Source organism: Carassius auratus, chromosome 28 (genome assembly GCF_003368295.1).
Source record: "Carassius auratus strain Wakin chromosome 28, ASM336829v1, whole genome shotgun sequence".
Taxonomy (NCBI): Eukaryota; Metazoa; Chordata; class Actinopteri; order Cypriniformes; family Cyprinidae; genus Carassius; species Carassius auratus.
Genome location: NC_039270.1, coordinates 14,483,496 through 14,511,336, shown reverse-complemented (window position 1 = coordinate 14,511,336; position 27,841 = coordinate 14,483,496). Strand labels below are relative to the sequence as shown.

General features: G+C 37.9%; 1 protein-coding gene across 5 annotated transcripts; it reads right to left on the bottom strand.

The window, feature by feature from the left end:
• Positions 1 to 209: 209 nt before the first annotated feature.
• On the bottom strand, positions 210 to 27,677 carry stat3 (signal transducer and activator of transcription 3 (acute-phase response factor)). 5 transcript variants are annotated; one of them, XM_026208072.1, is made up of 24 exons: positions 27,488 to 27,677; positions 15,768 to 15,901; positions 13,181 to 13,424; positions 12,409 to 12,501; positions 11,880 to 11,961; positions 11,687 to 11,787; positions 11,433 to 11,584; positions 11,196 to 11,354; positions 11,020 to 11,112; positions 10,878 to 10,937; positions 10,761 to 10,790; positions 10,456 to 10,549; positions 9,584 to 9,631; positions 9,418 to 9,501; positions 8,684 to 8,782; positions 8,459 to 8,594; positions 7,582 to 7,634; positions 7,373 to 7,467; positions 7,125 to 7,264; positions 6,678 to 6,896; positions 5,796 to 5,838; positions 4,874 to 4,933; positions 1,552 to 1,652; positions 210 to 1,470 (listed from the first exon to the last, which is right to left on the bottom strand). In XM_026208072.1, exons 2-24 carry the CDS (start codon positions 15,893 to 15,895, stop codon positions 1,364 to 1,366), a joined length of 2,421 nt encoding a protein of 806 aa, XP_026063857.1. In that variant the 5' UTR covers positions 15,896 to 15,901; positions 27,488 to 27,677; the 3' UTR covers positions 210 to 1,363. The 5 variants fall into 5 exon arrangements, with proteins under 5 accessions (XP_026063857.1, XP_026063855.1, XP_026063858.1 ...); XM_026208070.1 differs by lacking the exon at positions 27,488 to 27,677 and adding an exon at positions 16,704 to 16,804; XM_026208073.1 differs by lacking the exon at positions 27,488 to 27,677 and adding an exon at positions 16,318 to 16,417.
• Positions 27,678 to 27,841: the final 164 nt, after the last annotated feature.

Genomic DNA, 27,841 nt, shown 5'->3' with positions numbered 1-27,841 from the left:
AGTACTATTAGAATTTAAAATGATTTTTTTTTTTTCTCTATTTGAATGTTTTAAATTGCAATTTATTCCTGTGATGACAAAAGTTACATTTCAGCATCATTATTCTGGTTTTTAGTGTCACATGACCCTTCAGAAATCATTATATATATATGTATATAACTGTATGATATCCTAGATAACTGAAGAAATGCATAAAGGACACAAAGAGCTGATAACTGTTTCTCCTCAAGAATTCATTGTACAATAAAGTGAATATACATAGTGCAGTGTATATATAATAGTATACACACCATGAAGTGAAAGTGGAAGGACAGATACACAAAGTGGGAAACAAACTGACAGAGGTTTAAAAAGTAGTTACACAATGAAGAAACATCATATTTCCGTTTGAAGCGCTACCTTACACGACAACACAGCAGATCAGTGAATTAAATAATGGAATTATAAATATGTGTGCGTATTTGTTTATATGTGCATGTACTGTATGTGTGTCTGAGACTCTAGAATTCACTGTCTAATTATAATCCTGCTGGCTCCGTGCAAGATTTGTCTTGCTATCCAAGTTAGCTTGTTAAACATCATACTGGAGACAGTAATATGGTGGAAATATCACATTTGCTCATCTGCATAATGTATATTCATATATATTTATCTTCTTCCATTCACCTTCCAAAGACATCCAGTAAAAGAGTAAAATATTTTTCATCAACATTAAAATACAGTATATTCATGTAAACCAGAAGCTAAAATGGACATTATTAGACCTGCATGCACAAACTTACTTTACAACTTATGATCTCACCATAAATGATACTTCTGTACCAATCCATTCCATCAATTCTACCATGATATTCTCACTTATTTCCAAAAATAAACACAAAGAACAAAGAATCCAGTGGCCCTATGCTATGCTAACAGATCAAAATATCTTTTATGTTTGCGAACACCATTGGACATTCAATGAAATAGAAGTCAAAGGCAATTTCTATTAAAAAAACAAAAGCATGGCTACTATACAATTATGGCCAAATGTCTGCAATTAAACATGTTAAATAGCATTAATATTCATTAACAAAGTAAAAAAAAAAAAAATCTAAAAACCAGTCTTGAAGGCCTCACATTCCTATAACAAAAGCAAAGAATAACATCTTAACCACTGAATGAGCTCAACTGCATATTGATTCAAAGATGAAAGGTTAAACGTTTAGCTAGTTTGCACACTTTTGGCTGTGAATGTTAAAACAGAGAGGAAACAAACAAAACAATGGCTCGGAGAGAGAAAGCAGCAGTAGCACCTAAGCATTATGTACACGATTATCCAATAGAAATTAAAAAAAAAGAAAAACACTAAAATGTTGGAAAATTAAGCATTTCGGCAGGTATCCATATCGGAGACTGTGGAGGCTGCAAACACTTCTCTCATTGGCGAGGGATGATCAGAGCTCATCTCCATGTCCAGAGTGAGCGAGTCTGGAGGGAAAAAGGAATCACAGGATTAGGAGACCCTAAAATGACTGCAATGGATATTGAGAAAGCGCTTTTGTGACTTACCCAGTGGTCCAGGGTTGGCCTCGGCAGCTTCATTGTGCATGAGAGAGTCGAGTGTACGAGGGGACATTGGGAACAAATCGCTCGTGTTGCCAGAGTTAGTCCTGCAAAAGAACGAAGGCACACATCAGACAGGACACACAAGCTACAGATGAACAGCAGTTAATTCCAGCTTCACATACAGCCGTTATGATTTAGTACGGTGAGAGTTCATTCGCCGTGTAATGATAATGTTTGCATCTCAACACACTTTGCACATTCCCAGACTCAAAGTCATACACATGAGCATCACTTGGGAACTTAAAAGGATAATTCACTCCAAAATGAAACTTCGGTCAACATTTACTCAACCTTACGGCATTACAAACCCGTGTGGCTTTCTTTCTACTGTGGGACATAAAAGATATTGTCCACATTATAGACAAGTCAAAGGGCTCTAATGTCGTCAGAGGTTTGGAACTACATGAGGGGAATAAATTATTATTATTTTTTGTGGTGTTTTTGGGATGGGATCGGGAAAGGTCCACAAGGCAGGATTTGAACTCTGTACACCTGAAGTCTGCGCAAATGAGCCATATGTTGGCACGCAGCCCACAAGGCTATCGGCACCATCATTATACGAGTAAATCATGACAGAAGTTTCATTCTGGGGTCAACTATCCCAGAGAACCTGCCCCAGTCATGTGTTAGAGGATGTTGATACCGCAGATTCAACACAGTGCACTGAAAATGTTCATTACTACACAGCTGGCATGCAGTGATGTAATGTGGATCTGTAGTTGCTCATTCACTTTTATACTTTTCAATAACCAAAGCTGTAAATGCTGTGATTGACCAGTCTATATTACAACATGGAAAAACTAAAACTACTATAATAATAAAATTACATATATGTAAATACTTCGTGGGAGCTAGTTTTGAATGGCATTAGCAGAGAAACATGCTGACATGCACTTATATCTGACCCAGTAAATGGCTTTCTGCTTGGCTGCTCATTAGTCTTACCCTGGGGAATGATTTACCAGAGGTCAGAGTTTGCCTGTGCCTGTTTATTAACACTTCAAACCACTCATATGGGCAAATCTTTGTTGTTTTTTGGTAAAGCTGTATGTCCACACTATCTCTTGTTTGTGTTGAGACAAGCGTAGGAAGGCTGAACAAATAAACCTCTTCAATGAAGCTGAAGTCTCGATCAAGCCTCCTTCTGTCTGTACTAACAACACTAGCAGTGGTCCAGAAGCAATGGAAAATCCAGTGGCAATGGAAAAGGCAAGAGTTCCAGATACTTGTGGGTAAGTTAGGTGCTCACGACACATCAAACTAATCAAATTATATCACAAATGCATCAAACTGAAGTATTTTTGGACTATTCAAAGGCTTTTACAAATTGTTGATCATGTCTAGTATGTCAGGTTGCTGGTAAATTAAATCAGGCTTTGTTGATTTTATAGTGTCGATACCTTGATGTGTGTAATTATTTGCTGTTTTGAGGTGGTTCCACAATATATATTTTTTCTTGTCATTTTGGTTTGTTTAGAGTAAATCAAAACAGTATGAATGAATTGCACGTCAAGTTGCAGGTTGCCCAAAAACAATATTATCACTCAACAACCACACTGGGCACATATTATATTGAAAAGAGTTACATTCTGTTTATGCTGATTACGTTTATAAGACGACGTTGTAAGCATTTTTTCCTGAAACATTTCTCATGCCAACAACATTTCCAGGACCTATCTGGAGAACTCACTGTCCGAGATGAAAGAGCACTTTGATAAGACCTTGGTTTTCCACCCTGGATCACCAAAGGTCTCCACTGACTTCCAAAATCTCAAGCAAAAGCTGGATGGGTCCTGCAATACTGGGGATTCAATCAATAATAACTCCCTAATTTTTACACCACATTTGTTCAGATTTTGTCTGGTTCTTTAAACCAGAGTCTCGCAATTTGGTTAAACAGCTGCAAACCATCCAGGGAAATAGTACCAGTACAGGTCGATTCTACAAGTTTAAAGGTGTCAGGTACTGTTCAATCCCTTGTCCTAACAAACAAAATGTGAATGAATTCTGAATACAGAGCACAAAAGGGTGCAGAAAACATTCTTGTCAGGCTCTAGTTAATCCCTGCTGCTAGATGTCGAACTACACCGTTTGCAAAAAGCATTTTTTTATCATTTACAGACAGCCATTCAGAAGTAGAAACTTGTATTCTGAATCTTTTCGCAAGCAAAACATAAGGCCACAAACTAAACGCTAATATGATAAAACTGTATTTTTCGTCTTATGACAACAGGACCATGGGGAATCTTAAAAACACAGTGGGATTTGTGTGTGTAAACGGTGGATGTGCTGCATACGGTGAAGTGGTTTGTGTGGCTGTTGGTCAGTTTTCTCGTCTTCTCTCTGTCCTCTATCTTACCACATCCAGGTTATGAAACACCCAGAAGGCCCTGGAGACAACGTCTCAACATCTATAAACGGCCTTTCTATTAATATTGCCACTAAAACCGTTGTTTTGTTGTTACCAGTGTTCCTGTTAATGCTGTCGTTTTGTTGATAAGAGCAACCACTAATTATCTATGCATATAATCTCATTTGTAACTAACATTATATAGTGTAATTTTAATTTCTAACAGGTGATAAGATTTATACTACTTAATGCTTTTTTATGCTTTCTTATTTGTTGTAAATGAGGGATTTGCTGAAATATAGTTTTCATCAGATTTGTGATAAACTGAAAGTTCCTGTAGACACTGCTTTCTTACCCCAATAGGAACAATAATAAGGGTGTCGTGAGTCACATGGGGTTCAGAAACAATCGTTTAACATACAGAAGCAGCAAACCATTTATATACCAAAACACTCCAGTCATAACACTTCTTTGAGAGGGGAAAAAGAGAAAACTGGAAGATGGGAAAAGAAAGGAATAGGAGAGAGAAGGTGACCCTTTCCTTTCCAAAGTGTGAGAATATTTAGCATACTGATACAGAAAAGTTAGCTTGTGGGCTTAGAGATGAAGTAGAAACTGCCAAAAAGATTCCCTTGTCTATAGAGGAACTAGTTCACCGACATTAACCAGAGATTAAAAGACTGTGAAACCGTTTAAAGTTTTTTTAACTTATAATAGAGTTACATCAAGTTTTAGTGACATGATCCAGATCTCTCTCTCGTTATAAAGGGATGAAGTGAGTAAACAGTAACCCTCAGTCAAGCTCTAGAGATGTTAAAAGGAATAATCTACTGTTAGCAGACACCTACAGGAGTGTATTTGACCACAAGTGTTGATGTCTCATTCACACACATAAAGCAGCTCCCTAGTGCCTACCCAGGGAAGCCGTTCCCAAGCAGCTCACTGTCCGGGAAGTCCATGAAGACGGAAGGACACCTATGAAGAGAGGTCAGTTTACAGCCTGCCTAACACACACACACACACACGCTCACACACATGACCTCCAGTACAATCCAAGCCCTCTACAAACACAGAAAGCATTCGTGATTCAAGTAGGACTGAGTTTGAAGCAGCTTTTATTTCATCCAAATGTTTTTGTGTAGCCAAGCTTGTTACCTAACGTACAGTAATTGGCACGTACAGTTTGATGTGTTACAGTTTATTATGTACTGTCAATTAACATGGTATCACAAAGTAAAACTGACCGTCTCATTATTTTAAAGCCAACATGAACATTAAAAACCCATTTGGTGTGGTTTCAGATCAAGTTGTATTTGCAAAGTCTACGACAAACAAAGATTAACATGACAAACATTTTTTGGGAATAATGTGGCTAAAAAGCAGGAACGTTTTTACTTTTAAGTGGATTTATTTATTTATTTTAAGTGAAAGTTAGATTTTTCAAATTAGACAAATTCTAGACCTTTTTTTTTTTTTAACTAAAGTCTGAAAATCAGATTACCCACATGCATGTAAAGCTAAAAAACCTGAGTATCCTTTCATTAGCTAATCACTTGTAAGACTTTCCTAAAAACAAAACTAAAACATGGTTTCTCTCTCTTTCTCTCTTCTTGTGCAAGACTGCGGTTTAAAGGATGCTGTGAAGGGTCCTTGGCGGATTCAGTAGAAGCTACATCCCTGATCCATGTTGTAAAGAGAACTGAGAGGAGTACTTTGCATGTGCTCCTGCCTAAAGAGTCACCAGAGATTTCAAAGTTTACAAGAGGACAGAGAGAGAAAACAGACTTCAGCAAGGTCAATCATTCACACACATCCTGAAGAAAGAAAGGCTACTCACGGGGTGACACAGATGAACTTGGTCTTCAGGTAAGGCTGAATTACTGAAACAACAACAAGTGACTGTGTTAGCGAACAAGGAGAATGACAAATTGTTCAGGTCTTAAGTGAGTTTTTGTCATTTAAAATCAGCTTCTTTTCTTAAAGAAACAGTTCATACAAAAATGAAAATTCAAACCTGCATAATCTTTCTTTTTTTAAATACATAACCTTATGTCATAAAGTATTCAATGTAACACTTGTGATATGTTCCAAGTCTTCTGAAGTGTTACATGATGCTTTAAAAATCCTTCTAATATGCTGATTTGGTGCTTACATTTAATAGCAAAAGTTGTGCTGCTTAAAACCATGATATATTGTTTCAGGCTTATTTGATGAATAGAAATTGATATGCTTTTTTTTTTGGAACTTTTGATCTTGCTTACCGTAAACATTTGAACAGGAGTTTCATTTTAAAAAATACATTTAATTTATCAATGTTGAATACAGCTGTGTGGTTAAAGTTTTTGTGGAAATGTAATATTTTTTAATTAACAGCATTTACTTGAAACGTAAAAAAAATAGTTTTTAAACAAAGTAAAATAACGTCCTTGCTGGATAAAAGCATTCATTTCTCAAAAAAAAAAAACTGACTTCAAATTGTTTAACTGTAACATGTCTAACCAAAGATTAAAGTCATGCTTTTGCGTTCTCTCTAATCTTATTCTTAGACAATTTCCTCAGAAGCTGAGAGCTTCTGGTAAACCACACCCCTTCAGTGCAAATACTAAAATAGTCATCTCCAAAATAAATGAGAATGAAACAAGACAAACTTTGCCAAGACACTAACGGATGTGCTGTTATTCCAAGCCAGAATGAACTATATTCCCGCTAACACACTCACCACATCCAGGATCAGGGAATTCAGTGTCAGGCTGGGCCTCGGGGCGGCAGTACTTGCCAAACGCCTCCTCTTTGGGGATCTCAGGGTAGAGGTAGACCAGCGGCGAGACGAGGATGTTGGTGGCATCCATGATCTTGTAGCCCATGATGATCTCAGCGAAAGACATGCTGTTGAGCTGCTGCTTCGTGTACGGTTCCACCGACTGGATCTGGGTCTTACCTGCACACACATACACGAGCACAAATGCTTCACACATTCAGACGACGGCCAATTAAAGCCAGAGAAATGTCATGATTGTCCATTTAAATTTTGACACCACAAGAAAAATGAAATAAAATGATTCATAAATAAAAGTATAAAATATTACTGAGACATCTGTTTATGTTCATTTGGCTTAAGTCTTAAGCCAACACAGATAATATATAATGCACATGGAAATGCATTCACCACTGATGTCCTTCTCGACCCAGGTGAAGGTAATGCCTCCCTCTTTACTGCTTTCACTGAAGCGAAGCAGGAATGTCCCAGGAGGCTTTGGGCTCAGGATTGCCCTCTCTCTTTCTTTACTGATGAAGCCCATGATATACCTAGTACAAACACATGAAAGCTTGATATATCCATCGAAGCAGTGACTGATGTAATGAACTATGAATACAGCATGAATGCACACAGCAGATCGCAGGAGGAGATCTCACCCTTCATTCCACAGAGCCAAAATATATTTCTTGACTAGGTCGATAATGTTGTCTAGCCACACCCAGAATGAGAAACCTTTTCCTGCCATGTTTTCCTGCAACACACAAACACAAGCACAACACGTTTAGGATAGAAACTGGATCAGCTGGACTGATCTGCTCTAACTTGAACACAGAAAAGGGAACTAATGTTTGTTATAGCAACATACTTTGCAGAACTTGGCCCATGTGATCTGGCAACCAGAGTAGTTTACACAAGGACCTACACAAAGACATAAATGCACAATTAAAATGAGATTCATGGCAACATTAACAGTAACATAACATTTTCTTAAGAAGCAAAATCACTTATCGTCATATAAATGACATACACGTACCAACAATAGTACTGATAAAAAATAAATAAAGTAAAAAAGATAGATATAGAATCTTTCAATTTAATCAATGACTAAACATTCTAAAATTCTTTCCGGGAAAGAGCTTTTAAAAAATATTTTTCAGTATATTTTCTGAGTAAAAACATTGACTAATATCATTTAAAATGGGAAATTCTGTTAAACTATATTTTATACAAGTCACAAACTGGTTTCTCTTCCCCTTCCAATAAATATGAACGAGTGGGTCTTGAATGTCTAATATGACGACTTCTTGTATACACCACCTGGACATAATTACTTTTCATTCACCTAATAATGTTTGTTGTTTATGCATTCAATACATTTGCCATTTATTATTCACGTACAGATTCAATAGACAGGTATCCAACCCCCCTAAAAATATCTTGTTTCTTTAAGGAGTCAAATTCTTCTAGAATGCTAATAACCTTTTCTATTCGTTCTAGAGCTTAAAAAAAAAAAAAAACCTTAGAAGTGAGCTTTGTCTAGAGATACTCCCGCCAATTTTTTTGAATGAACTAATTCCAACTGCAGCAGACACATATCCATCTGTCTTTGATCCAAAATGAAAACATATGTTGCCACTAAAACATTAAGCAGCACATTTAGTTATTGTTTATTTGTAGGTTTAAATGGAAACATGTCTAGATGTTCAATACTTTAACTCCACTGAATATCATAACACACAAACCCAGAAGTTTCTCTGCAAGTGTGGTGAGCTGCTCGATGGTGAGGCCTCTCTTGGTTGTGGATGAGAACTGCCAGCTGAGCACCTCAGCCACCTGATCCCACGTTCCCACTGGAGGTTTGGTGAAGAAATTCACATTCTGTGAAGACCGAGAGGGAGAACACTCAGTAACTTACACAAGCTCTTGCGCTCACAGGAAGTACGGCTCGCTGTGGATTCATTTCAAACCTTAGGATGGTTGGTCAGCATGTTGTACCACAGGATGGACGCCCATGCGTTTGGCATTTGACAGATATTAGAGATGACCACCACTGGGAGAGAATGTGTCTGCACAGAGATAAAAGACATTTACATATGATCTAGAAGAACAAATCCTGCTAATTTTTGTACAGCTTGCTCGGACGGAAATCTGATTAGCACCAAAAGAGACCCGAGGCTGAATAATTCTCAAGCAAACAGAGGCGAATAGCCTAATTATCTCAGGTTTAATTAACCTGCTGTGTGTGCTGGTATTTTATGTGACCCTGTTGTGTCCATCCACAGGAAAGGACTGGTTTTGCATGTTCTCTTATCAGCACACAATAGGCATGTAGGCAGCACTGTGTGTGTGTAGGGGTTTAATAAGTGGCAGATCACACAAGGACACGCTGCCTGGTTACATACTCCGATCCTCCCACTGCTGGTGCCATGACGACAGCCTATCACAATCACCTTATTGGCTTTCAGGAGCTGACTCAATCAACAGCAGCAGTGTGAGGGACTTAACATGTTCTCAAGAGTTTAACATCATCATCTTTGATTTGATAAACAGCCCAACAGGACAGCGGCTTTGTGACAGCAATCCTGTCATGAGAAGACACGTCTGGCGTTTTATTCTATTCTTAAATTCTGATGAAAATGAAGGTGTCATTTTTAAATGTACTAATGGTTTAAGCATGCTGTTTTTGGATGTGGTTTTTCACCTCGAGGTCGATCTTTAGTCCTTGGTGGTAGACCTCGGTCTCAAACGTGATCAGGTGCAGTTCTTCGGTCACTATCAGAGACGCCTGGAGTTCAGAGGGCAAAGGTCAACGCTTCCCTCAGTCAAATTAATAACTGTGGCATAATGCTTATTATACGAAGACTTACGTCACTGTTGGTTCGGCCTCCATTGCCACATCTCTGCTCTCGAAGAGTCTGAAAGACAGAACGACAAATCAAGACTAATTCAAGCAACATTCAGCCGACGGCTGATCTAGTCTTCTTAAAGATTGTAGGGCAGATTCAAAGAAGTGTTTTTTTATTAATTAATACAAATATATGATGTAATTGACATAAAAAATGTAAATGTCATTCTTCTACTACAGGCACTCTGCATGTCGCAGGGGCTGATTGTTATGGGAACAGAAATGTTATGTTAAATTATTTAAACACCTTTTATGCTTAGATGCTTTCGATTTATATTTTTAAACTATGATGAGCTTAACAAGAAGTGAAATAATTCTACTGGGTGATATTTGTGTGTGTGTGTGTTGGGGGGGTGACACTTTATTTTAAGGGATCTTTTTAACACATATTAAATGTACTGTTACAATTACCATTACTTAGTTACTATTATAATAACAATAAGTTGACTAAGATAAACCCTAATCCTAACTATAATATATAGTAAGTATGTGCAATGAATTAATAGTACTCTGTATTATAATGACACTGTAACAAGTCTGACCTTGTTTTGTTTTTACACTAATGATGACTGTCTCAGTCAGCAATAATCTTTGACTCTAACTAAAGTTAAAATGCTAGTGTAATTAAATATATCACTAAAATATATCACTAAAAAACATGCTTGAGATTAAATGTATTCAATACGGGACATTGTTGGTACACAAATAAATACCGGTTTAAAAATTGTGTTTAATTTAGCTTCCGAGGGCCAACAGTGTCCCACACAACTCACAAAAAAACCCACATGGTTCTGCACTCCGGAAAAAAAAGAGTGGCGTAAAGGCTGAGCTTACCAGATGTTTGAACTCTGCTGACAGGCTGCCATTGTTGGATTCCTCCATGTTCATCACCTTCGTGTTGGTGCCAAGGATGTTGAACTTTCGTGAACTAAAGGAAAAAAAACACAATGCAAAAACTTTTACAGGAACTAGCAAGGAGGAGACTTCTTTTCACAACATTTGTTGAAACTGTGCAATATAAATGAATGATAAAAATAAAACAGCGGAAATATTTATTTTAATTCCCAAATACAAGCCAATTTTTATAACAACAAACACCATATGTCAACTCAACTCATCGTTTTAACCTCAAAACTCACCCTCGAATGGCTGCCACGTCACCCGACTCCCTGCAGAACATAGGAGAAAAAAAAGATTAAAACCTTGCACGTCAAAGTCATTTCATTCTGATGTCACGGGCAGGAAGTGGGACTTACTTGTCAATGCACACTTTTATTTTCAGCTGGTAATTCAGCTCTGTGAATTTCACAAGTAACCTGAAAGAGAGGAGGGGGGAAAAAAAGGTATGAATTTGTGTCTAGACATCTTTCCTTATGACTCACCTCTGTGTGTACCCACCTGACTTTGGTGGTGAACTGAACTCCTGTTTTGATGACAAGTGGTCGGTCAGGGTGCATGGGCATACAAGGCTGCCGCTCCACAACAAACGCACTGCAATGACACAAGCAAACATTAATGATCAGATGCTGCTTGGCTGCTTTATAGCGTTTACACACGAGCGAGTGGTTTCAAACCTCTTCATAAGGCTGCGGAACAGGTCTACGATCTTCTCCTCCAGAGCTGGCCGGTGTTGAATAATGGGATCTCCTTTGTAGGAGACCTTCTGCTGAAGCTCCTCCAGTTTCTTGATCTGCTGTCTTATCTGCAACTGCGACTCAGCCAGAGAGGTGATCCTGAAAAACAGCCATTTAAAAAGAAATTCAACCAATCCACAAAAAAAGAGCCAGTTTGGATATGAACGGACTGTGTACCATGTCTCTAAGCGGTCCAGGCAGATGTTCGGTGGTCCTCCGATGCAGGCGATCTGCTGTCTCCTCTTCCAGTCGGCCAGTTCTTCATCTGTCAGATTCTTCTGCACAAAGTCCATTGCAGACAGCAGCCCAGCCATCTCAGTCACTATTTGCTGCAAAACAGAAAAACAATGTTGACCTTCTGACTCTTGGGTGATCAGTGTGAATGTAAGGAACGACTCACTGGGTGGTATTTTCTTGATTCTGTATCTCACCCTCCTCAGCTGATCCAGAGCGCTCAGCATCTGCTCCAGCTGAGACATCTTCTGCCTGGTGGCTGCTGCCTGGCTGTTTCCATTCAGGTCCTGGGACAGCTCTGAATCGTAACAGATTTGATGAGGTTTAATCTGTCATTGAAGTTATTTGAGACAGAAAAAAAATAATGACAGCAACAGGTACTTATCATACCTCCAGCACTTTTAAGAGTTTTGTAGTTGAAGTCAAAATCATCCTGCAGATTTTCCAACATCTTCATCTTCTGCTCCATATCCTGTACAGAAAGAGTAAGGTGGCTGGATGAGTGAGAGGTTGTACCCCACAAGGGGTCAAATATGAGACCCTCATTTTGTGCACAATGGCATTATGTTAAAAAAGGGGATTTCAAAAAGAGGCCAAAATTAGGTGCTAGTGGGGTTGTGGAATAGTTGCATCTCTTCAGGTTTATATCTATAAATACTGTAACAGAGGACAGAAAAAAAAAGATAAGTGTCAATATAATAAAAAATAAATATTTTATCTAGCTGCTTTATTTTAGGGGAATAAGGGGATCATCATATCTGAGGGTCTTAGGCACCACGTTTGAAAACCCCTTTGCAAGATAAATGCTATAAAAGATTTCTTCAAAACAACAACTTTAGGGGAGATGATAAAGGGGTGCATATGCACCTGTAATTGTGATGCAAGGTTGGTCAGTTAAAGTGTGATTTAATGTACCAACCTGTACTCTCTTCCTAATATCCTGCAGGTTGTGTTCCAGTATCTGCTGCTTTTCTGTCACCACAGTGCCAGTGGGATGGGCAACCTGGCCGTCCTAGAGAGGTGGCAGAAATCTGAATGTGTCCTTACAAAGTGGAACCCATTTCCAAGCACTTTATACTATTAATATGAGTTTGACTGAAAAAGACCTGCAAACTTGTTTGGTGAGTATAAAAATATGTATACTGTGTGTAATTGAATTGTGTTTTTATTTATAAATGAAAATCAGATGAAAGGTAAAAAAAAAAAGAAAGTAAGGTAACACTTTAGAATAAGGTTCCATTAGTTAATGTTAGTTAACTACTTTCGTTAACATGAACTAAGCAAGAACAATCCTTCTACAGCATTTATAAGTCTTAGTTCATGTTAATTTCAACATTTACTAATGCATTATTTAAATCAAAAGTTGTGCTTGTTAACATTAGTTAATGCACTGTGAATTACCATGAACTAACAATGAATAACTGTATTTTCATTAACTAACATTAACGAAGAATAAATACAGTAATAAATGTATTATTCATTGTTTGTTCATGTTAATTAATACATTAACTAACATTAACTAATGGAACATTATTCTAAAGTGTTACTGAAAGTAATTTTCTATATTAAAATGTATTTACCATAGAACCCCATTAAGTATATCAGCCACAAATAAATATATGTATTTGTGCGTGTATGCATGTGTGTGTGTGTGTGTGTGTGTGTGTGTGTGTGTGTGTGTGTGTGTGTACCTGCTGTGCAGTGGTGGCCGTCTGCAGCAGACGCTGCTCCTCCCACAGGCAGCGGGCCACGATGCGGGCGATCTCCATGGGCTTCTCCAGATACTTGCTCTGCAGGTGCTGTTTGATGCGCCGCAGGTTGTGTTGGTACAGGACATTGTTCTCCTGCAGGAAGCGGCTGTACTGCTGATCGATCTCCCCCAGCAGGTTATGAAACACAAGCGTTGCGTGAGACTCCTTGTTGGCCGCATACGCCCTTTTAACAGACACAAGCAAACAGGCTTATGTGATGGGTAATGAGCAGCTTCCTCCATTCCAAACATGCATTTGATAATCAGACGTGTCTTTACCTGCAACAAAACATCTGTCTTCGTCTAAATACTAAAATATAGTTAAACTGCAAAAACCGACAAATTAGTGTGTATTTGGAAGGCGTAGGTCCATGTGGGTCCATGCATCACTGCAGTTTGCTGTCATCATCAGTCACATGATTGAGTTTTCTCCAAACTGCTGACCTCATTCAGCTGGCACACCCACATTATCCATAACGTCGCATTGACACGGTATTCAAAGTATCCTACTAACTAAACCAGCAGTACCTTCGCAGAGATGTCATCATCTTGGGAAGTCTTTGGGAAGTTGTGGCCTAGTGGTTAGAGAGTTTGACTCCTAACCCTAGCGTTGTGGGTTCGAGTCTCGGGCCGGCAATACCACAACTTAAGTGCCCTTGAGCAAAGCACCGAGCTCCGGGTGTGTGTTCACGGTGTGTGTGTGTGTGTGTGTGTGCAGTTTGGATGGGTTTATTGCAGAGCACATATTCGGAGAATGGGTCACCATACTTGGCTGTATGTCACTTCACTTCATCACTATTACAACAATAACTTTAGGTGTCTAACAGCTGGTTCAATCTCTTTAACGTTTACCAACTAACAAACATTAGGCACATTTTCCAGTGTTTAAGTTGTGCAACAGTCATTTGCTAGAAAAGTTTGTTTAATTAAATAACCACGTGGAAATACACATTTGTATTGTTGATAAATAGTACTTAATTTAATTAGTTTATTTTCTATTTGGAACAAACAAAAAAAAAAGTAAATAAAAAGCAAATAAATAATAAAAAATAATACAAAAATTATTTGCAATAATAATGCAAATAAAAAGAGTTGACATCAGTGCAAACCGCTTCACAATTCACTCCTCTCAAGTGTAAATAACAAACCAGGCTTGATTTCTTGGGTTGTATAAAATCTGCTGGTTGACACGGTTCTACATGTGTCCCGCTTCTCTAAATAACCTTTCTGATAACTGCTCATTTAATGAGATCAAACATTGAGTGAAGACCGTATGGATCTGCATATACAAAGAAGTGCGAGAAGTCTTTGACCTAAAGCAATAATGTGTTTTATCAGTAAATTACAGGCTTCATTATGCTACTAATGATTATGTTCCTCTGAGCACTTAATTACACAACCCATTCAGAAAGTTCTACGACACTGACAGCAGGAAACAAACCAAACATCCCACGGCTTATTTGTATTTCCTCTTGTTTACTTGAAGCACACTAATGAGAAAACTGTGACGTGAGGGCGATGTGGAGGACGATGACTTTATGCAGCTCTGAAATGGTGCAACAGAGTATCAAAACTCTTAAAAGTAAAAAAAAAGGAAGAGAGACATTATTATTATTCTACTAAAATGAATATGTCAAATATAATATATATATATATATATATATATCAAATCATATTATAAAGATATAAAGATTGAAAGGTTCCATCACAAACACTTGATATGCTGCAACACAATGGTTCTTTAGGTGTGCTGCTGCCCCCTATGGGAACACATGGAAGATTTCACTAGTTGACAATAAAGATTACCCAGCATAATTTTCTTTACATTTTGTTTTCGCTCCGCTCTTTCGACTCAAAGATGCATACTGCGAGACAGAAACCGGACATGGGGTGACGAAACCGGACATGAGTCATTTCAGAGTGACATTTCAGACCCACAACAGAATCACAAAGCAGCCATTCACACTGAGGCTATGAGAAAATTCAGAGGGAAAAAAAAGGCACTGGTTCGTGTTATTGTTCACAGAAGACTTTCCAGGAGCGCTTTACGGGCAGAGGTGTGACATCAGTTAAGATGACTCTAATGATGAGCATTAAAATCATTCTAAGAATAAGGAAGTGCCGTTCGAACACCATGTCTAGGAGTGGTTAGAGCTTAGGAGCATGATAACAAGCTGCTAAAAACACCTCCACTTGATCAAGTTCTCTTCATCATTACTTCTCTTGGTGTCAGAAAGTCTGTAAGATAATTCAGCTAGAAGCAACTGGCATTGTTTATTTATTTAATCATTTATTACTTATATTTACTTATATATACGACTCGTAAAAGTAAAAATATATAAGTTTAAGTGTATAAGTTTTATATCCTGGGCAATGATTAAATGCATAATTTTATGTTTTAATTGCGATTAATCAAATGATTTTCTCCGATTAAATGGCATGGTTATGCACAAAATTCAACAATGACTTCAAAAGTAGTGTATTGTGCACTTTTTCATAAAAAAATTAAAATTGCAAAGGCAACTCACCAGTCCTGGCTCTCGATCCAGGGGGCCAAGAACTGGCGCAGCTCCATCGGGAAGCTGTCACTGTACAGGTGATACAGCTGCTCCAGATACCGCGTCTCCAACTGCTGTAACTGATTCCACTGGGCCATGCTGACCTGCAGGATAGAGAGAGAGAGAGAGAGAGAGAACTAAGAACTCCTCTGACAAAAGGAAGATAAACATAACTGGTCCGTTCAGCTTGTCAAGATATTTTTTCCTTGTTCCTTCCTCATAAACAGCTTAAGAGAAAGACGAACTTCAAAAGTGAAAGTACCTCAACGACCATTCAAAACAGACATAAATAGCCCAAATCAAGATCTACAGTGTTAAATATTGCCTCTATATGTAGCTAACTTCATAAGTCTTCACCAGCAACCCGGTCTTAACTAAACGTGTCAAGGAAGTGTAAGGTGCATGTCACCAGTCTGTCAGGGACACAGAAATCAGTGGCTGTTGATCGTCAAGCAGCGAGAGCATCCGTTCTAAGAGGAAAACCTCAAAAGCCCATGGACGCCGCTTCGCTCTGCATTACCTCAAAATGCTGTGGAACACACACTCGCAGTTCACCACATCCACACACACAGGTTTGTGCTGACAAACTGACTATAAAAGACACTTTCTTTCCTCACTCAGGATTGCACACTGAAGGATAGAGAGAAAAGGACACAAGAAAAGGGAAATGCGTCCTCAAGTCCAACTGAAAAAAGCTTTCTTTATTTCACTTCCCTAAACTCATCCAAATTCTGAGCTGCAATCTGGAAACTAGCCAAACGAGAACTGTTAAACCTTTTCCTTATAGAAATTTAAATAACAATAATAAACAGATCGTAATTAATAAATCACTCACACATTTTCGGCAGATAACATTTCAACCAAAAATGATGAACAAGGCTTCGTCATAAAGGAAAGCAAATTTACATTGTTGTCCGCAAAACTAAGTGCATCTTCGGTCTCCATGTTTACCTGCTGCGTGAACAATGGGGAAGTGAACTACTTTATTCATGCAGGTTTCAATTAGAAATAGAAGAGTATGAGGTGGAGGGTTGGACACATACTGGAGAAGTATGCAAGACACGTCTACAGCACTGTTGGTTGGCAACATTTTTTGGTTTTTAGATCACCTTCTGGGATACCGGTTGCATCTATGACCACTGTAACTTCAATGTATAATCAATAAACTATCAAGTACAAAGTGCTAAACAATAAGCTGCTATTTTTTTGCTAGAAAATCTTTAGTGTTGCACTAGTCTCCCAGCTCCCTTGGCTATGGTTCTCGCAAATTTGACGCGGTTGAGTTCAAGCCAAAACAACAACAAAATGGATGGAATAATACAGTCATGGCCAAAAATATTGGCACCCTTGGTAAATATGATCAAAGAAGGCTGTGAAAATTCATCTGCATTGTTAATCCTTTTGATCTTTTTAAAGAAATTCACAAAACAAATGATACTTTTATTGGATAATAAGAATTTAAAATGGGGGAAATATCATTATGAAAAAGGTTTTTCTCAAAGACTCATTGGACACAATTGTTGGCACCTCTAGAAATTCTTATGAGTAAAATATCTCTGAAGTATATTCCCATTCATGTTCATAATTTAGAGCACTCCAGAATGATTATAAACATGAAATTATCCAGCCATGGCTTATTGTTTCACAGAAATAGAAAGAGGACGGAAAACAAAGCCCAAATTCCCTTAATCATCCATCACATTGACAAAAACAAAATAATATATTTCTGATGCGCAGCAAAAGATAATTGAGCTTCACAAATTAGTGAAGTGACTTTAAGAAAAGAGCCTGAGCAGTGAAAATTCCCATTTCCACCATCAGGGCAATAATTAAGGATTTCCAATCAACAGAAAATGTTACGAAACTGTCTGGAAGAGGACGTGTGTCTATATCATCCTAATGCATGGTGAGGAGGAGAGTTTGAGTGGCTTAAGACTCTCCAAGGATCACAGCTGGAGAACTGCAGAAAATAGTCTCGGGCTCAGAAAAAAAAAAAAAAATGGAAAACACCTACATCACCACATGTTGTTTGGGAGGGTTTCAAGAAAAATTGTCCTAGCTCATCCAAAAACAAACTAAAGCATATTTAGTTATCAGACACGACTGGAACTTCAAATGGGACTGGCTTCTATGATCAGATGAAACTAAAGATGAGCTTTTTAACGGGAAACACTCAAGATGGGTTTGGTGAAAACAGGGATAAAAAGTACTTAATGTGTATACTGCTGTATTTTTAATGTTGTAGGCCTATATTTCTGCTGGAGGTCCTGGACATCTTGTTTAGACACATGACATCTTTGATTCTATCAAATACCAACATATAAAAAATCAGTAAGTGACTGACTCTGTTAGAAATCTTATAATGGACCATGTTTGGATCATCCAACCGTACAATAATCCAAACACAAACCTCAAAAACAACACAGAAGTGGGTCACTGAGCTCAAATCCAAGCTTTTGCTATGGCCATTCCAGTCGTCTGACCTGAACACTACAGAAAATGAGAGGAGTGAACTGAAGAGGAGAAGCTGGGAATCTGAAGGGTCTGGAGTGATTCTGGATGAAGGAATGGTCTCTGATCTCTTGACCTCATCAGGCATTACAGGAGAAAATGTAGACCTGTTAAACTGGCAAATGGAGGTTTCAAAAAGTATTGAATAAAAGGGTGCCGTTCATTGTGGCCAATGTCTATTAGAGAAAAACATTTATTTCATAATAATATTTTTCCCAATGTTAAATCATTTTTATCCAATGAAAGGATACATTTTTGTGAATCTTTTTTATAAAAGATCAAAAGGATTAACAATGCAGATTAATTTTTACAGCCTTCTTTGATAAAATTTACCAAGGGTGCCAATATTTTTGGCCATGATTGTAAATCCTGAACAACACAATAAACCCAACAATAAACCAGACATAAATATGACATAAGTGCCTGCGCTATTTCTGTGGAAGTTACTTGGCCTTATCCAGTGTAGACCGCCTCATGTTTTTCCAACATGGCACAATGCAGTGTAACTATGGTCTAAGGTTTTGCACACTAAACACAACATATTATGTAATATATTAATGTTCAAACCATAAAGCAATATAGCAATAAGAAAACGAATGAAATTAGATAAATGTATGGGACCACATTTCCTTAAATTGAAGGACCATATTTAAGGACCACGTCCTTAAATTGAACTACAGCATTGATCACAGAACAATTAATGAAATGACACACCTCCATCAAGTACACGTTGGTTAGACAAGAGACAAAACGGAGGCTTAAAGTTGGTTTGCTATAAGACCATGAGATGACATCACTGGCCAACTGACGGGACTCACTCTTGTCCTTCCAGGTCATTTCTGAGCTGCCACTTAAAAGTTACCATTTATTCATACTGTGCATCCATTTTCCTGCCTCATAAACATTTAGTTTCTGTTTTGTGTTCTACATTGTTATTGCACAATCTGCTGATTTGTCACCTAGATTATTTTAGCATAGATGAGGTTTGATTTAGCTGAATTTGCAAAATGACTTGACCGTGATAGCTATAAGATCTTTAAATACCTTAAAAAACATTTTATAAATAAAAGATTTTAATATTGAGGTTTTGCATCACATGCAATGATTTTCCAACAAAAGTCTAGGTCTATGAACTCATGGATTTACATAAGTGCTGTAAATCTGTAAACACCCCTGATCAATCTACTTTGATACTGAAACTGAAAAGGCAAACAAAGCAGTTCAATCAAATCTAAGGGGAAAGGAAGTCTCGGTTACACAACTCAAATATCACATGTTACATAAATGCAACAAGAACGGTTTTGAAGGCATCACTGTTTTTTGTTTTTTTCAGAAACACTGCATATTAGGAACACTGCATAATTAATGACACATTATATCTTAGATCATATTGCCAAGAAATTCATGGGTAGAAGAGAAAACCACATAGCTTATGCTCCCTGGGGGAGGATTTGGTAGACTCCCACCACCTGGCATCCGTTCTCATTTTACAGCATGTCAGTGCTCCCAAGAATAACAAAAAAACAACTGCCAGGAATATGAATGATGATCCCAAATTAGTTTCAATCATCTCCTATACTTTAGATTAGGACCTATTCACAACACTCCTAGTTCCTGTATCTCTTCTCATACTGCAACCTAAATGTCTGCAAAATCACTTACACAACTTGAGAGCGGCTAAAAACAATACCCTGGCACTCAGTGTCGGTTAGCTTTCCTTCCTTCACATGCCGAGTAACCAGAAGCACAGAGTAACTTCAATTATATTGGCTGAGTTTGTGACTCAAAGTGCAAAGAGAAAAAGGTCATAGACACAGAGGATAAGTCATAATGAGCTGAAAACCAGCAAGTACTTAAGGCTGGAAGAAGTTCTGTCAGAAATATCCAGCAGATTCGCCGAAAGCTGAAGGAGAACAATAGACTCAGAGAATGGGAGGGATTCGGGGAAAGCTTGGAGGAAGTTTATAATTCAGCTCTCAAATGAGTTACCATAAACGAGGGAGTATGCAAACTACCCTAAAACTGCAAAAGATGGAGATGTCCAAAGATGGAGGTCAGTAGGCTGTGGTCTAAGAGGCGTAAGGGTTAGATGTATTAAAGTGAAAGTTAATTTCTATAGAAAACAACTTCTGTTTTTTTTAAACAACTTCCTGGTCAACCTCTTTGGCAAAATTGGCTACGCTAGGATTTTGTGAGAATTTAGACTATAACAGTTTTCAAAATAAACGTTTTTAATTGGCAATGACAATTCCATGAAGAACTTTGAAAGGAGTAATTCACCCAAAAATGAAAATTAGCTGTAAACGCAAGATGTAGATTAATTATTTTCAAGAGTATAACAATAAAAAAAGATTTTTAGCTGAAACCGTGGTCCTTGGTGATTCATAAAATTCAAGTCAGGGGCTCCTGACAATATACTAAGTTATAAGGAAATGAAACAATCAGTCTGTGTTGAAGAAACTGAACATTATATACAACATTACTGGTAATCTATAGCCTCAGGCAAACAGGGAAATGAGATTCTATTACTGTTTCTGCCAATGAACTGGCTCAATTCACTAGTTTGTTTACATAAACACACAATGAAGAGCATCTTGGATGGCTTGAGTCTGAGTAAATTTACAGCTAATTTTCATGAAGGTTCTATATATTTTGACATTTTATTCTATTCCGTAAAATGCATCAGTAATGCCCCTTTGGGATTTCTAAAAATCTTTTACTTGTCTTAAAGTCGATTGCTAACAAGTGGCTTTATGGGACTACAGAGGTTTTTGGGGACATGAAATATCATCACACCGGAAAAAAAAATAAACCAATCAACTCACTAGTCCGCTTTCACAGCCTCATTGTGTTTCTAATAGAGCTCTTGCAAACTATTCCAATTGAGCTGTTGGAAGCTTAACGTTGGTGTAGTTCAAAGGATGTGACACTCACAGATGAGGCCAATGTTCACTCTGAGATAAAAAGCCCAGGCCTGGCTGTGACCTTAGCCTCTTTTTCATTTCCGTGAAGACCGCAGAAGAAGCAAGCTTTGTTCTGATCTGTCTTTAACAATGTCTCTCACCTCCTACCCATCTCCTACGGCACAATCATTCACAAGATACAAGTGGAAAGAGAGGCAGAGTGTAGTTAAGTGGCATTTCCGGCAGTTTCCGCTACTTGACACTGATTTCCTGTTATTCCGATCAATTTTGGAATTAACCGTAACACCAGCTCGGGATAATATATGCAATTATTCTATACTTGCAAGATATACTCACATTTTCATTATATTACATTTTGCTTTAAAAATTGCCCTTGTGTTTATTTTTTAGTCACAAGTGCAAAATCTGCAACAAGTTGGAAACTATACAGCTATATTTCCAGGTTTTTCCGTTTGTATTTATTTTCCGTGTGGAATCGCCGAAACCACAATGTGAGCACCGCATCAACTGCACAAAACTCCCCCAAAATAAGCGCTTAGAACTATAGAGCACGTTTCCACTGTCGGGCCATAAGCGGGCGTGCTAATGTGTGGCAGGACCAGTTGCGTTTCCACTGTCACTTCCGGTGTTTGATCGTGCCTCGTCAGTACTTCCTCGGGGCCAATGGTCCGGGTTATTTTGTTCGGGAGCTTTTATAAAAATATAGAAACGTAGGCTTCCTCCTCAATTTGTTCTCTCTCTTCTCTCACGTGGTGCTCTGACGGCGCTTTCCGAGGATGACCGTCCAGGAACGTTGTCTTGCGCATAAGCTGCCTGTTTGCTTCTGGCGGACAACTTCTTTTGGTTGGTGAAATGATGGGGTTGCGTGACGTTGTTCCTGAGAGCCATGTAAAGGGTGGGTTTTAGTAAAATGCTGCTGGTCATGCAACAATGTGTTTACACTTTTTTTTAAATACTTTTTAATAAAATATATATAAAATAAAAGAATAGGAAATAAAATACTGCTGCAAAGTTCTCCACTAAATAAAATACTCTCAGTCTCAAACCAATATCATATAATGAAAAATATAAATAAATAACTATGATTACAGTGTGGCATTACCAATCCCAGCTTGTACGCCTGCTCATATTTAAAAAAAATATATAACTTTTCTAAAGTGTAAAGTGCAGCATTAACCCTTTCAGTTTTTAGACCTGCTCAGATTTCGTTATTGCGTTGGACCGGTCGGAATTAAGAGTAAAGGTCTGTTTAAATGCAGACGGGAGCTGCGTTTGAATTACAATAGTTTTTTTCCTAGTTGTAGTGAGGTTTACACTCGTGTGATGCCATATGAAAACCTTAGGCCTGTAAAACACTGGCATATTGCACCTGTCAAACATAGTCTATTTTGCTGTTGACGGTGTCCTTTATCAGTAGGATTTATATTTATGCTCAACATGAAGTATAGATATTGTTGTCGTGAAGACAAGATCCTGGTCTGTCGGCGGCCTCCCTCTACGTCACCCACAGCAGCGCGCCAGCGCCGCGTCAGCCACGATTCTGGTGTGTAAAGAACGACACAGAAAACGCGAAGCAGCCGTCAAGCAACTGACACGCAGCAACGCCACACAGCCAGTGTGTCACCGGCCTAAGAATCAGCTGCAGGGCGGGAAACAAATACAACTGACAAAGTTTAGTGAAGACTCGAGGCTCACCGCTCGCGCGCCATCACTATGCGTTGAACCGGCGTTCACCTCCGTGTTTTGCTTTTATGCCACTGACTGGTAGAATCATGTGGCTACAAGGGGGAAGTATTACCAGGAAATAACAAAAATAACCATTATGGGAAAATTACGTCGGTTAGAGGTTCTAAATTTCGATTACTTTTTGATTAATCGTCCAGCCCTTGGAGGCCAGGTCATTTGACGCAGCACCCCATCACTCTCCTTCTTGGTCAAATAGCCCTTGATGCCTTCAGTGTGACTCTACAATTTTCATAGTCAAGAAAATAAAGGAAACTCTTTGAATGAGAAGGTGTGTCCAAACTTTTGGTCTGTACTGTGTGTGTGTGTGTGTATATATATATATATATATATATATATATATATATATATATCAAATAGTAATTAACTGCAATCGTTTTAAGTAGCTTGCAAAACAGCAGATGGAAACTGACTGATCTGATCAGTCAGATTTCATCATGTGACCTGTGTCTGACTTCCCAATGTGTAAATATCAGATCAAGAAAAAAAACAAAAAAAAAAACACGGTTCTACAGCTCGAACACAACCTTTGATACTCTTTAAAAGCAGGAGTGAAACAAGGTCTCCAGACAGTCTGGTGCAAAGCAAGCTCAGGACATAAATAAGTAATATCAAGAACAGCTGACAGCTGCTGTCTGTATTTCAGTGAGACTAGAATGGGTTTCATATAAGAGTGTGCAAGTCTCTAAACCGGTGCAATGGTAATGAAACAATGAATCTTCAATATGGTGAGCACAATGAAAAGAATGTATGTCACATGTATCATATAGTTTAAGAAGTGGCAAATCATGTCATGTTCTGACTTTCATCTTACAAGTCAAAATGATAATGGTTGCTTGTGCAGCAAAGCGTTTTAAAACTGACCTGTAAGCCTCCTTCAAAAGATTTAAACTCTTTGCACTAAACAATACCTGATTGGTCTTAAACATCACAAAAAGGTCATTTAGGTCAACCTAAATGAAATGCGGTAGGAGGAAATACAAATAAATGACTGAGAAAAACTGTCAGAGATCTTGTCCTCAGTGTAACGTTTTCCATGCCAAAAGAATCATATATTGTATATATCAGTACACTGTATAAAAACAAAGCACCACATTTCAAAGAACTTGCACTGGGTCTTCATGTACCATCCAAAAATTAGCACAAACCAACCAAAGCTTTAAATGAGGGCAGCCGGACATCCAGGTTGATACGCTGAGTTATAAGTATTTTAAAAGCTTCAAATGGTCAGAAATTCTCAGGTTATTAACTTATTCCTTATATCAAACAATATCTGACCCTACTGACCTTTACTCTCATCAGCAAAGCTCAGAGAACCACACAATAAATCAAAAACTGGGAGAATATCCATTGCATCAATTTTAAGAGAGACAGTGAGAAAATTTCACATTTAAAGTAATAACTACAATACACTGCCTAATGCCTTAATGCATTAAATAAAATTACACAAATAAAAAGTACCCTGTTAAACCCTTATTATTGAACACTGTTACTTGTAAAATGAATAACAACTTGACCAAAAATTGCACATTTCTACAATAGCAACTTTCACACCGAGCAGCATGACACAAAAATTACAAGTGTACTTTTAAAAATGATAAATTATATAATACAAATCTGTCAGTAACAACTGTGCAGTTAATGGGGAACAATAAGAAAGCATGGCTAACTTCATCAAGGGTCATCAAGCAGTTCTCAATGGATGCAACCATAATTTTTCTAAATAATCAAGCTCCCCACCCATGTGTTTTCATCTGTAAAGGTTTGGCTTCAACCAAAGTTTCCCAGAGCTTTGGGAGTATCTGTGACCCTTATAGTTGCTTGGGATATCATTGAAACGAACTCCCCTTTTCATTTGAACCAAAATGAAAACTAGTAATTAGGAAAATCAGAATGAATGGAAGATGTTATGCTGGTCATGCCAATACACCTCAATACGACCAAATAATACAGATGCTGGAGGTACTATGAGAATGAGCAAAAGCTGAACTTAGTATCTGGGTGCAAATAAAAAAAAAGCTACAGAAATAGCATTAAACCTAAAATCTTGCCCAAAAAAAGGGATTATACTCCAAAGCCTTGTCTTGTATAGTACTCGCTAATGGGTAAAACTGGCCTTCGCTAGATCAGTTCACTCAGTGATAATGGTGTGAGTCATTAGGGACCCAGAAAAAACAAGATGTAGATAAGAGATGTCTAATGTTGTGGTCTGGGTCCATGGAAAAACTATATGCCTTTCTCCGAAGTGCATAATAAGTGAGAAGAGTTAGAGGAACCGACTGTCTGAAGCAGCCAGGGCGATACCATCTATACTTGACCTGACTCATTTGAACTGTTGAAGATCTTAAATAATGCATAAGTACTTCTTCCACAAGCTGAGATAAATATTAATATAGAAAGAGCATATACAGTAGTCTCATTAATGCAAACACAAAGCATCATGGTAATTTGCATGACACAAAAATAATCCAATAAACATTTATTTAACAACATAACATGCAAAATAAAACCCTAATTGACATTTAAAAGTAGAAAAATTTGAAGAGGACACACATACATATATATATATATATATATATATATATATATATATAAATAAACATCAAATGTGAGGTGTCCCATTCTCAATGTGAATGTCAATTTATGGTTTTTCACTGTAAATGATACGTTTTTGAAAGTGAAAAAAAAATACCATTTTAAAGATTTTAATTTACAATTACACTAATTTTACCCATTAGATATATTACAGTTTCCGGTAAGAGAAAATACTGTTAACCAATTAACAGGTTTTTATAGTAGCACAGAAGTCTTTTACAGTTATGATGATGATCTTTTTAACAGTGGTAAGCATTTCCTGGCACTAAACACTTTAAACGGGAAAACAAAAGAGGAAGCTGTTCAGATCCGCATGATTGAAGAAACAAATGATAAAGATATGGAGCACTTATTATTCCAATCATGCCATAAACATGATCATTTTATATATATATATATATATATATATATATATATATATATATATATATATATATATATATATATATACTAACTTTTTTTTTTTGACCAAAGAGTACAGGAAAATCAGTCATCAAGTGTTTACCACAAGTGGGAACCAAAATTCAAGCATCCCAGACCTCACTCACCTCATGCACCTTTTTGGTCACTACTTCACATCACATCATCATGGTGTATACATGGTGCTCCAGAATTACTTAAAAAAAACACACTATAAAATAAGTAATATAAATAGAAAAAGAAAAAATCTCGTGGTAGCCTGTTATTTCTAACTTCTATCGCTCTGGGCCATCGTGCAAAACTGAAAGTGGTCTCATTTGGCGTGTAAAGCAAAACTCCGTGAGGTGACACGAAAGACAGAAGCGAAAATGTGGCGACCAGCTAGAGCCGCCGCTCACCGTCGCGCACGAGGATTCCCTCGGCCATCTACTGGAAGAGGTGACGTCACGACGCAGAGGTGGGGAATCCCCCCAGAGACACAGAGCGCGTGAGAAAAGAAGCGATAACGTTCCAAGCACTGCACCTGCTAGAATCAAATCCTAAAAGCTTGAAAGCTGTCACAGCGGGATACAAAGCTGTTTTTATGCTGGGTCGGTGCCGGTGGGCGTAATCCACGGACTGCAACCATAATGAGAAGTGAAACTGAAAGTCGTTTAATTGGCTATTCTATTAGTCTTTTGTTTTATATATATATATATATATATATATATATATATATATATATATATATATATATATATATATATATATATATATATATATCTTTAATTGACTCCCCTTATTCATTTTCTGCAGTGTCTATTTTTTTAAAAATGGAAGCACTTTGGTTGGTTTTTCAAGATATTTGCAAGATTGAGTATAGGACATTTTTATTGTTATTTTATTTCCACTTGTCGCTTTCTCACTTCATAATTTCTATTCACCTCACCTTAATTTCAGCCTGTTGAGTAATAACTGAACAACATGTACACTTTGGCCCTATTGTAAATGCTGTCAACCACGCAAATAACAGCTTTATTGACTGACTCCAAGAAGAGAAACCGACAATATGGCATCTATAAACCTGCTATGGTATAATAAAGAATCTGCAATTATGAGGAATCAACGAAATAAAGCAAAACGGGTCAAAATCAGGTTACAAAATATGTATTCAGGCGAACTTAAAACTTTATGATTCTTCAGACTCTTATTCTGTAATGTTTAAGGAATAGGGGCAACATACTAAGGGTTAGTGAAACCAAGTTATACATGTAACTTGTATCGTCTTGTCAGGTCACAGTAGTGACATTCGTCTAGCTTTAGCGGCTCAGATGAAACAATACGTACATTATTTCCGTCACGAGCGCATCCCTTTCTCAGATCGTGACCGAGACATCAGCACGAGATGCACTGCAAAACATTATCTGACACAGCACGAGTGTACAAACTTCACAGAGAAACCACAGAGTCGCGTCTAAGTGCGTTTCTTTTACAAAGCGACGTGGTTTGACAACTTACCCCACCGTGTGTCGTTCAAGGTGTCTGATAAAACGTCCCCCGCCGATATAAGCAGAACCAACACGTTACTGACGTTAATAACTACCGTTTAAGACACTATACGGTTCTCTAAAAAGACCCTTTCCAACTTTTCCGTCACTGCAAACACGCAGGCTACAGTGGTCTATGCGAAAATGGGCTGCACATTTCATTGATTGACAGGACTTTGACGCGCTCACGGACGAGATCAGGATTTTGTCCAATCGCAGAGCTCGACTGACGCAGAGGAGGCGGGGCAAAGAGCGAGCGAGCTCGAGTCCGCCTGTGTTTATTGCCCAGGCTCTGCAGGCTGTTCCGACGGCTCTGTCCTCCCTC

Coding starts and splice junctions, on each gene's coding strand:
- stat3 (XM_026208070.1), bottom strand. CDS start 16,742: ATGGAGACCGAAGATGCACTTAGTTTTGCGGACAACAAT. Junction 12,502..13,180: donor CGGCCACCACTGCACAGCAG/GTACACACACAC, acceptor CCACCTCTCTAG/GACGGCCAGGTTGCCCATCC. Junction 7,265..7,372: donor TTGGCTCTGTGGAATGAAGG/GTGAGATCTCCT, acceptor TGTTTGTACTAG/GTATATCATGGGCTTCATCA.